This window comes from Panthera onca, chromosome D4 (genome assembly GCF_046562875.1).
Source record: "Panthera onca isolate mPanOnc1 chromosome D4, mPanOnc1 haplotype 2, whole genome shotgun sequence".
NCBI classification, from domain to species: domain Eukaryota; kingdom Metazoa; phylum Chordata; class Mammalia; order Carnivora; family Felidae; genus Panthera; species Panthera onca.
Genome location: NC_138351.1, coordinates 72,436,769 through 72,450,833, shown reverse-complemented (window position 1 = coordinate 72,450,833; position 14,065 = coordinate 72,436,769). Strand labels below are relative to the sequence as shown.

Here is a 14,065-nt window from a genome sequence, read left to right as displayed (position 1 = left end):
GCTTTCTTCTTTCTTTTTTTGCAGCCACGGACCTTTAATGAACTCAGTTTTATGTCTTTCTACCTCCAGTGTCTTATAAACATAATTATGTAAAATTGGATACTTTTAAGAAGAAACTTACGTGTATAAGTGCTTTAGCCAGCCTACTCCTCCCTGTCCTCTCATTTTGGAAACACTGTTCTCTGATAAAGCTGTTATGTACTTTGTTTAAAAAAATTTTTCTGTTCTTTTAGATGAAAGAACGAGCAATCCAAACACTGGGATATTTTCCAGTTGGGGATGGAGATTTTCCTCACCAGAAGCTCCTCTTGCAAGGTCTGATGGACTCTGTGGAGGTATTTATATTGCTATCTGATTGTTATTCAGAAAAAGGCATTTTTTTTTTTTTTTTTTTAGCTGGAGTTTTGTATGCTATGAGATTTTAAATTAAACTTTTATTCATTTATTCACCAAGTACTTATTGAGTACAAACCAGCCTTGGGCTTACCACTTCGGTAGGCATAGCATTGACTAAATCACCTATATGGGAAAATCCTCTCCTCATAATTATTGAGTAAAGCCCAGTGCATTGTGGGTGGAAGAGGACACTTAACCCAGTGAACTAGATGTAGGAATTGGATGCTGGTATTCCAGTTGCTCTTGAGTTGGATGGCCTAGCTTCTGTCTTCTGGATAAATTTCTAGGGTAGTTGGGAAGACCAACAAATGGGCAGCTGCTAGGCCTGTGTCATGAATCTTAACAAGACCTGATATGGACCCTCATCTAGGCTTGATTCTCGTCACTTACTCACATTTTTGTACACCAGACTCTTTGTCCTTCTTTGCTCTGAGCTTTTGAAAGACTAATACTTCTTTCTTGGGTTGCGCTGAGCCCCTTGAAAGCCATCAAACTAGAGTAGATTCTTCATTTATTGGGCTCTCATGATTCTCCAAACTTTGTCTTCACAGCATTTATCACAGTTTCTAATTGCCCACTAGACTGAGGCAAAGTCTATTTTGATCCCCATTATGAAACAAGTGCCTGGCAGTGTGATTGGTAGTAGTAGGACCTCAATAAATGAACGAAGAGACATTTGCATAGAAGCCAGTAGACTCACAAAGGAGGGTGTGAGTACTTCTGTTTGGGAGACTTATGTTAGGGTTTTGGAGGTGAGGTTCCTTTTGGGCCTGGAAGGATGGCAGGGAGACAGGAAGCAGGTTGGGGTGAGGACTAAGGCCACTGAGTGACAGAGCCAGTGTTAGGATCCAGGTCTCTGGAGTCATAATCCGGTATTTTTTTTGAATTTTTTTAACGTTTATTTATTTTTGAGAGAGACAGAGCATGAGCGGGAGTGGGGCAGAGAGAGAGGGAGACACAGAATCTGAAGTAGGCTCCAGGCTCCGATCTGTCAGCACAGAGCCCGACGCGGGGCTCAAACTCTGGAATGGCGAGATCATGACCTGAGCTGAATTTGGAGGCTTAGCTGCCTGAGCTACCCAGGTGCCCCAATAATCCAGTATTTTTAATGTGAATTTTTTTGAGCATGACTTATACCCACATTAGGTTCTCCCTGGTGTCATTGACGTTGTAACCTCTTGGGGAAAAGCTTACAGTGTCTGCTTTCTTACCTTTTTTTCTTTTTAAAAAATTCATGGGAGAGATGGATTTCCTCTAGTTTGATTGATTTTTGAGAGAAAGGGAGCATAAGTGTGGGAGAGGAGCAGAGAGAGAGGGAGAGAGAATCTTAAGCAGACTCCACACTGGCATGGAGCCTGATGCAGGGTTTGATCTCATGATAGTGAGATCATGCGTGACCTAAGCCGAAATCAAGAGTCGGACACTCAACTGACTGAGCCACCCAGGCGCCTCTCTTCTAGTTTTATTTAGATAAATGAAGGTTTGTCTGGATTATTAACTTGTTACTGAAGTTATTTTTTAAGAGTGTAGAAGGACAGAGATAATACGAAACGCTAGAAACATGATGGAGAGATTAAAGTTTAAGAATAGTGAGAAAGGGGTCGCTGTATGGCTCAGTGGGTTAAGCGTCCAACTCTTAATTTTGGCTCAGATAGTGATCTCATGGGTTGTGAAACTGAGCCCTGCATCAGGCTCTGCACTGATGATGCAAAGCCTGCTTGGGATTCTCTCTCCCTCTTTCTGCCTCTCCCGAACTCACGCTGTCTCTCTCAAATATAAATAAACATTAAAAAATACATTTAAATATCCCAGAAATAAAGGATCATGAGATGAGATAAAAACAGGTACATGGGGATTCATTATATTAGTATTATCTTTACTTCTGTGAGAGACGGAGACAGAATCTGAAGCAGGCTCCAGGCTCTGTGCTGTCACCACAGAGTCCATAGTGGGGCTCAAACTCATAAACTGTGAGATCATGACCTGAGCCGAAGTCGGACACTTAACTGACTGAGCCAGCCAGGCACCCCTATTTCTGGAATATTTAAAGTAAAGTCTGGGTATCCTATCATTCATAAATGGAGTTAAAGAATTTTGTTTTTGTTTGTAATGCCAGTTATGTTGTTAGTAACAATGGGAAAAACGTGTGATAAAGGGTACATAAAATGAATCCTTACTATGGGATCCTCTGTGTTGAGATACCTTTTCTCTGCTTAGAATTGCCAAAGCAGCTTTTGACCAGGAAAGCTGCAGAACTGAAGTCCTGAAATTCTTTTTCCTCAGAGTCGGAAGCTCTCAGCACTTGACACGTCACCGAGACCAGAGCATTTAGTTGATTGAGCTTAGGAATGGCTACACTGTGGTCTGTGTGCCGAGTTCTCCCAAAGGTCGCTCTTTCCATGCTCCTCACGGGGACCCTCTGTTCTTCATTCTCTTCTTAGTCCCCACATTCTTAGCTGTTTTCCAGTTTACAGTAAACAGAAAAATGCTGAAGGGAGCTAAGACAGGCCCAATTCCATGTTGTCAGTGCAGTGATTCATGCTTGTGAAATGTGTCAAAATTTCTAAACCAAATTAAAAAAATTTGAGTATATACTGTATAGAACTTTTTTAATGTTTGATTTTTGAAACAATTTCAAACTTACAGTGCAGTGTAAGAATGATATAAATATATATATATACCCTTCATCTAGATACACCAAAATTTAACATTTTATCGCATTTGCTTTATCATTCTTTTTTTTTCTGAACCACTGGAGAGTAACTTGCAGACACCACGTAATTCAGGAGTGCAAAGAGGGAGGTGCTAATGAATTAATACATTGTAATGGCTGCTGTTCGTAGTGCAGTTACCGCACATGAGGATCCTCTGGAAACCTTAAACATGTTACCGTCATTCCCTCCTCGCAGCCTGATGAGGCAGGTGATGGTGTTATGCCCGCATTACACACAAAGTTGAGACTCGGAGTTTAAATATGCCTGTGTGGCTAGTGAGAGACAGATTAGAATTTGCCCCGAGATCTGTGTGGCTTCACAGTCCGTGCCCTTTTCCCCAAAGTTACTGGTATCACTCTTCCAGCAGTTAAAAATCCCTGCTTAGTGGTTCTCTGCTGAGGGTGAAGAGTGCAGTGTGGTGTTGAGGTCATTCTCTACATTCTCCGTTCCCTCCCCTCCCCACCCCTCCCCTGTGAGCCACCAGGTTAGGTGAGAGCAATCCAGTAAAAAGCGTAAAAACCAAGCACGTTGACAGGGTGGATACCAAACAGCCTTTGTGTGGAAATAGACGTCTTTGGGAAATGTTCTCGCCGATTTGCGGCTTTTGTTTCCTTCCGTGCAGGCCAAGCAGATAGAGCTGCAGTTCACCATCGGGGAGGCCATCACCAGTGCTGCCGTAGGAACGAGCTCTGTGGCTGCCCGCGATGCCTGGCTGGTGACTGAAGAGGAGTATACTCCCCCTGCTGGTACGGTACCTGCAGCTCATCCCTTCAGAATCCAGTAACCCTTTCTGTTCTTGTTTGCACATTTGAAGCAAAAGAAAAAACGTATGCGTTCCATTTTAACTTTCTATAAAAATACTTATATCATTTTGGTTCAGTCAAGAAAAATAGTTGGTTAAAGGAGAGTGAACACAAAATGAACAAGAACTTCTTTGTTTAGTCCTTTGGCAAGCAAAGGAATTCGCTATGTTGTACCTTCAAGCTTAGGCTCTTTTCTGGAGGGTTGGGGTATTTAGCCAGATTCAGAAGTCGCAACACAGTTCCATTGCCAAGCTGTGTGTACCTTAATCCTTTATCACATAATGAAACCTCAGGGTCTTCTGTTGGTGTTCCAAGTACCTCTGCCCGGAGGGTCACTGGCTTTCCGTAACTATGCGCGAGAGGGAGGGTGTGGTTTCCAACTACGTGTCATAGATACTATGGTTTCATATGTCTTGTGGTTCGATTTCAGTTTGGAATTGAAAATGAATTCTGTTTCAGATACTGAAATATATTTTTAGTCCTAAAAACAAAAGAAAAGTCACCTGATGTTTTATATGTTATCTTCTCAGTTAAGGAAATGATAGTGTTTTCATGGTAATTGTTGCATTATGAATTGTATTTTACCATGAATACACTAGTTTTGCATTTTGCATTTTTGCATACGTTCACCTGTTCGTTAACCACCATAAAGAAATGTAAAGGGAATGGACAGATATACTTTCACTTGCTATCTAATTAGGAGAGCTATAACTTGACAGAAGCTGATAGGGCTAATTCTCTGAGGCTTCTCTCAGTGGGTATGAGGCCAGGTAAGGAGGATTGTCTATAAATGGGAGAAGATACTAAAGGAAGGGAAGTGACCGTTGTTAACAGGCAACCAGACTGGAAGTAGAAACTCGGAGTTTGCACATGAGGGGTGATGTTGGAGGCTTGATGGTAGTGAGGGCTCATGACGCGGAAGAGCAGATCTGTAAAAGCCATGTTTCTGAGTCCATGGATTTCTCTGTAGTGACTTAAGCAAATGAAGATTAATAGAGAGGTACCTATGCCCGTCTTCAGACTTACAAACTTCCTATGTCTCATGCTCTTCTTGGAAGAATTTGTTCTTTGGTTGGCTTGGCTCTTTGCTCATCCAAAAGAGTCTCAGTTAAATTGTCCATCAGGTGTTAAGGTTTGCCCCATCTTTGTGTGTTTAGGGAAAGGAGAGCATAAAATCCTGTGAAGTGGGTAATGATGACTTTTCGACCTGAATTTTGATTATGCATGTTTGTCATTCTCCTCTGAGTGCTACTCAGCTTTTTTGATGTCTTTTGTTGTAGTGTACTGATCTGGCTTTGAATAGAAGATACAGTATTGGAGAAGCCACTTAGGGCCTAGGTCTTAGCCATCTTAGCATCTCAAGCATGTAATACAGTACCTGGCGCAGTGTGGGAATCTAATCAGAGCTTGTTTACTTGGTGATTGTGGCTGCTTAGGTGGCAGACCTACAGATAGCTGGAATTGTGGTTTTGGGAAGGTAAAGGAGAGATTGTGTTTGCCTCTGAGAACTAGAACTAGATTTATTTATTGAATGAGAGAGAGAATGCATGGGGGAGGGATAGAAGGAAGGAGAGAGAGTGGATTCCAAGCAGGCTCGACGTGCAGCACAGATCCCAATCCACAGTGCAGAGCCCGATGCAGGGCTCGATCTCATGACTGTGAGGTCATGGATGAGCTGAGCTGAAATTGCGAGTCAGACACTTAACCAACTGAGCCGCCACCCAGGCATCCCTGAGAACTAGATTTATGTGACCAGTGAGGAATTAATAGCACCTGCCTCTGTCTTTTTTTTTTTTTAATGTTTATTTATTTTTGAGAGAGAGAGAGACAGAGTGCAAGGAGGAGAGGAGCAGAGAGAGGGGGAAACACAGAATCGGAAGCAGGCTCCAAGCTCTGAGCTGTCAGCACGGAGCCCAATGCGGGGCTCGAACCCATGAACCATGAGATCATGACCTAAACCGAGGTCGGATGCTCAACCGCCCGAGCCACTCAGGTGCCCCTGCACCTGCTTCTTTCTGTATCCGAATTCCTATGAAGAGGGGGATGTCCCCTAATAGAGCTCTACCTTTTTCAGGCCTTTTGTTGGCTTTGTGGGAGTCCTATTCTGGCTTTTTTTTTTTTTTTTTCCCCCTTAGGAATGTTATCATTCTAGGGTCTTCTTCTAACCATTTCCTTCTTTCTGAAATCTTGTCTTACCTATATTCTCCTTTCTTTTTGGTCCGGTTGGGTTGCATTTTCACCCAGGCCTTTACCATATCCCCAGCACTTTCTTGGAACATTTTTCACCTAGGTTTTGCAAGACTGTGTTTGCCTGTGTTTCTTCCTTACCTCTGACCTCTTCTCGTTGTCCTTCACTGGTCTTGTTCCTGCATACTCCTCACTGTGCTGGGATGTCCCAGTTCACTCACTCCAGTATATGTTGATGGCCCCCAAATGGATATCTCATCTTAGAACCATTGTGTTGTACTCCAGAACTATATTTCCATTAGGTGTGTCCATACACAGGTCCCCTAGGCTCCACTGTAGCTAGATGCCTGACTCTGAAATCACCTCTTCCTCCTGTTGGCTTCCCAAACCGTTTGCCCTCTTTATTTCCCAAAACTATTCTCTCTTTAGTCCCTATCTCAATTAAAAGTAACACTGTTTCTATCCAGTTTCCTGCATAGCTGAAAATCCTGCTCTTACAGAGCTTTATATTAAGTGGGGAGTTGGCAAAAAGCAAATAAGAGAAACACACAACATGCTAAATGGTGACAAGTGCTATGGAGGGAAGTATAGCAGAGAAAGCGATAGATAAAATTTGGGTAGGAATTGAGAGTGCACGGGGCACCTGCTCTCAGGGAGGTGTCACTAAAGTGAAGACCTGAAACAGAAGAGCATTGGAGGCAGAAGGAGTAGCAATTGCAAGCAAGGCCCTGAAGCATGAGTATGTTTGAGGTCAGTGGGACTGGAGTAGTGTGTGTGAGGGAACGGGGAGTAAGAGATAACATAGAGGGGCTTTGTAGGCTACCGTGGGGGCCTTAATAGGAAGCGGTTATAGGAGGGCCATGGTCTGACTACATTTTAAAAGGGTCATTTTGGGGCACCTGGGTGGCTCAAGTCGGTTAAGCATCCAAGTTCAGCTCAGGTCATAAAACTGCAGTTTGTGAGTTCAAGCCCCACGTCAGGCTCTGTGCTGGCAGCGCAGAGCCTGGATTCTGCTTTGGATTCTGTCTCCCGTCTCTCTCTCACTTTCTCCTCCCCTCCTCACACTCAGGCTCTCTCTCTCAAAAATAAACAAACATTAAAAATAAATAAATAAATAAGTCAGTCAGTCAGTCACTCACTCACTCACGCACTCACTCAGTCACTCAGTCAGTCATTTGTATTTTGTTGAAAGTAGTCTGGAGCAGGGCCAGGGCAGTGCAAGGAGAATAGTTAGGAGGCTCTGGCAGTATTCCAGGTGAGAGAGGATGGGGACTTTACTGGGATGGATGTGAAGAGTGAGAGGAGTCAGGGATGACCTCGGAGGTTTTGATGCGAGTAGCTGAAAGAATGGAATTGCCATTTAACTAAGATGGGGGGCTGTGGGAGATACAGACGTGGTGGGTGCAGGGAGAAATCTGCTTTTCTGACTCTTCTCACTCCTCCCTCTCAGTGTTGGAATGCCCCAATGCCCCCATAGGTGAGTTGTAACCAGTATCTTCATGGACATATCTGGAAGTCAGTTGGATATATGAGTATGGCATTTTGAGGAGTCACAGTTTGGAAAATATTTGGGAGTATCATGTAAAGATAGTTTTTAAAGCCATGTGTTATGTGTAATCGCTGAGGGGTAAGTAGAAAGGAGAAGAGATCCAACAGCCAAGCCCTGGGGTCCCCAGAGTTCCGAGTTTCAGTAGATGAGGAGAAATCAGGGAAGGACACTGAGAAGAAGTGGCCTGAAGTAGGGGGCCCTGGAAGGGAAGTGAAGAAAATCTATGTAGAGGGGAGAGAAAGGACTGGGATGGGGATCAGCCAGGTCTCACACTGCTGAGAGATCAATTAAGATGAACACTGACAAGTGATCATTGAACTTAGCAACAGGATGGTAATTGGTGACATTTATAAGTAATTTCTGTGGAGTGGAGAAGGTAAAAGCCTGATTTGGAGTGGGTTCAAAAAAAGAGGAGAGAAAAACTTAGACTATTGCGTATAGACAACTACTTGAAAGGTTTTAATGAAAAGCAGTGATTCTTGACTGTAAGAGGGAGATTTTACCCCGTGGGGGACATTTGGTAATGTCTGGACACTGGACAGGGCGGGTGCGGCTGGTCTCTAGAGAGGGGAGGCCAGCAAGCTGCTGAACATGCTGCAGTGCACAGAATGGGCCTGCAACACACTTGCTGGCCAGAAATGTCCGAGGACTCTGAAGTAATAAAGGAGAAGAAAAAAAGACACGTGTAGCTAGAGGAGGAAAGTCAAGTCTGAAGAGTTTTGTTTGTGTGTCAGTTTTTAGATGGGAGATGGAAAAGATGTGGTAGAGAAGGAAAAATTGCTAAGACCAGAGAGAGTAGGGATAATTTTTGTTTAAATTGGCTTAATTTTTTAAGAGAAGGTTTAGGTTCACAGCAAAATTAAGAGGAAGATACAGAAATTTTCCATATGCCCCCTGCCCCCTACACCTACATAGCCTCCCCCGTAGTAGGAATAAGTTTTCATTCTAGGGAGCTAAAGTTACGAGAGTACCTTTGAAGGTTTATTTAGCTTGTGTTGGGTTCTGAAGTAGACGATTACCAAAATTCTTTCAACAACTTAAACACCTTAGTCATTCAGATACTTATATGTTATAAGCTTCTTGTGTTGAATAAATATTAAAATTTAATTTTTCCGGAAACTCTGTTTAATTATTTTAATTACTTCTATCATTCCTTTTTTTCCCCTCAGGAGCCAAAGTGAATGATGTGGTCCCCTGGGTGTTGGATGTGATTTTAAATAAACATATTGTCAGCCCCAACCCACACGTGAGGCAAGCGGCCTGCATCTGGCTCCTTTCCCTTGTGAGGAAGCTAAGTACCCATAAAGAAGTGAAGGTAAGCCATGCTATAAATGTGCTCAGCACCTTTGGAAATTGTTTATGAAATATTTATAATTGAAAGCTGGTAGGAAGAAAAGTGTATGAAGGGGAGGGCCACAAACTGATAACAGATATTTTGAAATAAGCTGTACATGAAAGATGACAGCCTGATCTATATCGGTTAGAAGATGATTCTAAACTTGAAGGTATAAAGTCAAATGGTAAGGATAGGGAGGCTGAGAAGTGGTCCAGCCTTCAGGTAATTTGGCTGCCTTCAGAGACCAGAGCATAACATAATAGGTAATGTGGCTGCCTGGGGTTGGAAGACTCCAACAAGGTGTTGTGTACGCTGAGAAAAGATTCTTACCCTCCCTTATCTACCAAGAGGTAGAGTTTGTGTTCTAAACTCCTTTCTTCTTCTTTCAGTCTCACCTGAAGGAAATTCAGAGTGCATTTGTTTCCGTTTTGTCAGAAAATGATGGTAGGTTATTGGTAAATATTTGATTTCCAAACTTCAGTAAACTTGTATTTTAAATTTTGAAAAAATCTAGATTAACGAGCATAAAAGAGGGACAAAGGAAGGTCGATTCTTATTGACTGATTTGATTAATTAGATCATGTTCTTCAGTTTTGCATTTAAGAATGGAGCTGAGGCCTTGGGGCACCTGGCAGGCTCAGTCAGTAGAGCATGCAACTCTAGGTCTTGGGGTTGTGAGTTGATACCCTATGTGTGGCGTAGAGTTTATTTAAAATAAAAAAAAATTAAAATAAAAATGGAGCTGAGGCCTCAATGATAGTATTTATAAACAATCGCTTTCTTTTACTTCTGATTCCTTTCCACTTTGTGATGTAAGTCAGGGGAGGGTGAACGTGTTAGACATTGAAATAAGTAGCTCTGTTTTAGAAATTGTTTCAATATAATAGAGTCTCGTATTGACTTTTCATTTAAAAAACATTGGACGTGGATGTGTTGAAATCCCATGAGGCTGTTGTACTTCGCATGAGTATGCCTTGTAGCGCCCTGATCCTCTCTCACGGTGCCTGCATGCCCAGGCCCAGCAGTGTGGACTTGGCTTGTGAATTGACTCTTGTGAATGTAGTTCTCCTTTACAGGGACTTTTTTGGTGCCATGTCCACTGATGATTTAGTATGTTTTAACAAAATAAGCAGATTGATGATGTTTTCATATCTTTACTTTGATATTATTTTGGATTTCTGTTACAGCTTTTTAAAAAATCTAGTGATGGCCAGAAGACAAATTTCTCTTAAAGTAATACTATTCTGTCTGACTTGTGTGCAGAACTTAGCCAAGATGTTGCCTCAAAAGGTCTTGGGTTGGTGTATGAACTGGGCAATGAACAAGATCAACAGGAATTGGTTTCAACACTTGTAGAGACACTCATGACTGGCAAAAGGTACAGTGAACTTGAACATTTCACATTTAAACACGTATAGCAAATTTTGCACATACTGAGAATATGCAGTGGAAGAAGGAAACGTCAGCTTTTGGTGTTCCTGTTTATTAAGCTCTTGTGGATTGCATGTCAGTGATTGTTCTGCAGTGGAGAGTGGTTTAATTACTCAGTGTATCCTGTTTAGACGGTAAAGTGAAAGAAACCAAACTACTGTTCAGAAACATGCCAGTAGGTCGGGCTTTGAAAGTTGAATGCTCTCGGACAATCAAAGCATCGGATTACAAAAATACCGTAATTGCTGTTGACTAAATGAACATGAAGATGTGGAGAGGAAGCTTGCATGTCTTTTGTAGCTTGATCTGTGAAGAGGATGAGAGGGGCGATCATTCTTGTAATTGGTCACTGCTTTATGTCACCTTCCTTACAGGGAGGATAGTTTTTAATGGGTGACCACATTTAATGCAGTTTAACTTGACGTGGGATGTCTTTTATGTCTCTTTGTTCATCCTAGAATTCATTTTACAAAATTCTTAGGCTTATTGGAAAGGATTTAGGTGACTTTTACATCTTGCACATGGTAGATTCTTGCTGTGGAATTTGATGTTAATCAGTTTATAAAGGAAATGAATCAGTTAGTTGAATGAAAAAATTTCATTGGTATGAAAAAATTGAGGCTAATTTCAAGTCTTATTGTTCTGCTTTAGAGCGAAACATGAAGTTTCTGGAGAGACAGTGGTATTTCAAGGGGGAAGCCTTGGCAAAACACCCGATGGGTAAGTGTGCCAAATGCATTGATTGTTCATCATAAACACCTTTAGTCTTGTCAATAGAACGCTCACAATGCTGATTCTCACCTTCCTAGGAAATGTTGTATGTTAATGGAAGAAGAAAACGTCTGTGGAGAAAGTGTAGTGTCTCAGCTTGAGGTTCTTGGGAAACAGACTGTGAGGTGGAGGTTTGTCTGCTGGAACCTGAAATGAAGAGTGCCCCAGCCTTATCACCTGGGGGAGCAACGAGGCAGGAGAGAGGGTTGGTGGCCCAAGGAGGAGCTGACCTGCTGCTAATACTTAAGCAGATCCTGAGCTCTGGAGGATCTGGGCTGGGAGGAAGGGCTGGGCTGGCCCTTCAGAGCTGTCCTGCTTTGAGGGGCCAGGCCTTTACATTCCTCTCATTAGACTTTAAATCCCCTCGGTGACTAGGCATCAGTGGTGGGCCTCTCTGGAGAAGGACCTGACCTTGTACTGAGGGCAGTTCTGTTAGCTCCCGGGCGGCTGAGTCCTGAGGAGGGGTCTGGCAGCACAGCTTGGCATCCACTGCATTTCGTTTTTTGGGGGGAGCAACTCTACTTGGTATTGTGGGGTCTACCAAGTTAGCATTTCAGATTAGTTCCTAGAGCTTTACCCTCTTTTTGTCTTATCATTATTTCATTGTGGTTACGCTGCTGCTTTTCCTTTGAAAGCCCTCAGGTCAGACTGCTCAGCTGGCTGGGCCTTGCTGTGACATCACACAGAGCCCTGTTTCAGTGTTGTCTACAACACCGGAAACCAGTTGTTTGTTCTGTCCTTGACTTTCTCCCATAGCTCACTGTTTCCACATTGAAAGTAATATGTTTTTTTTAAGTTTATTTATCTTGAGAGAGTGAGTGAGCACTATCAGGGGAGGGGCAGAGAGGGAGAGAGAGAATCCCAAGCAGGCTCTGCACTGTCAGCACAGAGCCTGACTTGGGACTCAGTCTCACAACCAGTGAGATCATGACCTGAGCCGAGATCAAGAGTCGGAAGCTAACCAAGGCACCCAGACACCCCTTGAAAGTTATTTTTGTTCCACTTACCCTCCCTGTAGACTTTTTCTGGAAAAGTGCTCTTTTCACAGAGTAACACAAATAATCGGGTCTTTGAGTAAATATTACTTGTTCAGAGGAAAGTTAACAAGACTCAAAAGAAGTTATCAAGATTGGGGTGCTGCAGTACTACAATTTGTATGGAATCTCAGAAGACCCTGAATAGCCAAAGCAGTCTTGAAAAAGAAAAGCAAAGCTGGAGGCATCACAATTCTAGACTTCAAGTTATAGTATAAAGTTGTAGTCATCAAAACAGTACGGTACTGGCACGAAAATAGACACATAGATCAATGAAACAGAATAGAAAGTCCAGAAACCCATAATTATGTAGTCAGTTAATCTTTGACAAAGCAGGAAAACATATCCAGTGGAAAAAGACAATCTCTTCAACAAATGGTGTTAAGAAAACTAGACCACTTTCTTACACCGGACAGAAAAATAAAGTCAAAATGGGTTAAAGTCATAAATGTGAGACCTGAAACAATAAAAATCCTGGAAGAAAACACAGGCAGTGACCTCTTTGGCATCAGCTGTAGCAATTTCTTTCTAGATATGTCTGCTGAGGCAAGAGAATCAAAAGCAAAAATAAACTATTGGGACTATATTGAAATAAACAATTTCTACACAGCAGAGGAAGCAATCAACAAAACTAAAAGGAACCCATAGAATGGGAGAAGATACTTGGTAAATGACATATTTAATAAAGGGTTAGTATCCAACATGTATAAAGAACTGATACACTCAAAAACCAAATAATCCAATTAAAAGATGTGAATAGACATTTCTCTGAAGAAGACATACACAGATGGTCAACAGACACGTGAAGAGATGCTCAACGCCACTAATCATCAGGGAAATGCAAATCAGAACTAAAATGAGATACCATCTCATACCTGTCAAAATGGCTAAAATCAACAACACAAGAAAACAGCAGTGCTGGCAAGGATGTGGAGAATAAGAAACCCTCGTGCACCATTGGTGGGAATGCAAAATAGTGCAGCCACTGGAGAACAGTATGGAGGTTCCTCAAAAAGTTAAAAATAGAATTATGGTCCAGCAATTACATTCCTAGGTATTTACCAAAGAATACAAAAATACTAATTCAAAGGGATGCATGCACTCCTATGTTTATAGCAGCACTATATACAATAGCCAAGATAGGGAAGCAGCCCAAGTGTCCGCTGAGGTAGATGAATGGATAAAGAAGATGTGGCATCTATATACAATGGAATATTATTCAGCTGTAAAAAAGAATGAAATCTTGCCATTTGTAGTGAAATGGATGGAGCTAAAGAGTTTAATGCTAAATGAAATAAGTTAGAGAAAGATACCATGTGATTTCATTTATATGTGGAATTTAAGAAACAAAGCAAAGATCATAGGGGGAAAAAGAGAGGAAAACCAAAAAACAGACTCTTAACTCTAGAGAGCAGACTGATGTTTACCAGAGGGGAGTTGGGTGGGGTGACGGGTGAAATCGGTGATGGACTCAAGGGGCGCACTGGCCGTGATGAGCACAGGGTGTTGTATGGAAGTGTTGACTCACTATATTATTGCACATAACGCTCACTGTATGTTAACTAACGGGAATTAAAAAAAAACTTTAAAAAAAGATGGGCTGCTGTAGCTTAGAAAAGGCTTAGGGATGATAGAAGTTGTCTTTAAGTGACTTTCATGATTCTGAGAGATTGGTGCACAATGTAACGAAGAGTTACCCGCCTCCTGAGGTGGTGAGGGCTCCGCCCCCATAGGAGTCGCAGGGATCTTCAGGTCATTTATCTGGCATTGTCGATAATTGAACCAGGTGACTTGTATATTCCTCTCACCCTGGTTCTCTGCCTCAGTGGTGATGAGATTGAAAA

General features: G+C 42.2%; 1 protein-coding gene across 4 annotated transcripts in view; it reads left to right on the top strand.

Annotated features, from left to right (window-relative positions):
- The window catches only part of ECPAS (Ecm29 proteasome adaptor and scaffold), a 106,369-nt gene that overhangs the window by 64,311 nt on the left and 27,993 nt on the right, over positions 1-14,065 (top strand). For all 4 annotated transcript variants that reach the window (XM_060609041.3, XM_060609040.3, XM_060609039.3 and 1 more), the window contains 6 exons: positions 234-335; positions 3,733-3,856; positions 8,819-8,964; positions 9,375-9,429; positions 10,249-10,363; positions 11,068-11,136. In XM_060609041.3, the coding sequence (XP_060465024.1) occupies positions 234-335; positions 3,733-3,856; positions 8,819-8,964; positions 9,375-9,429; positions 10,249-10,363; positions 11,068-11,136 (611 nt within the window). The remainder of the gene's footprint in view (positions 1-233; positions 336-3,732; positions 3,857-8,818; positions 8,965-9,374; positions 9,430-10,248; positions 10,364-11,067; positions 11,137-14,065) is intronic.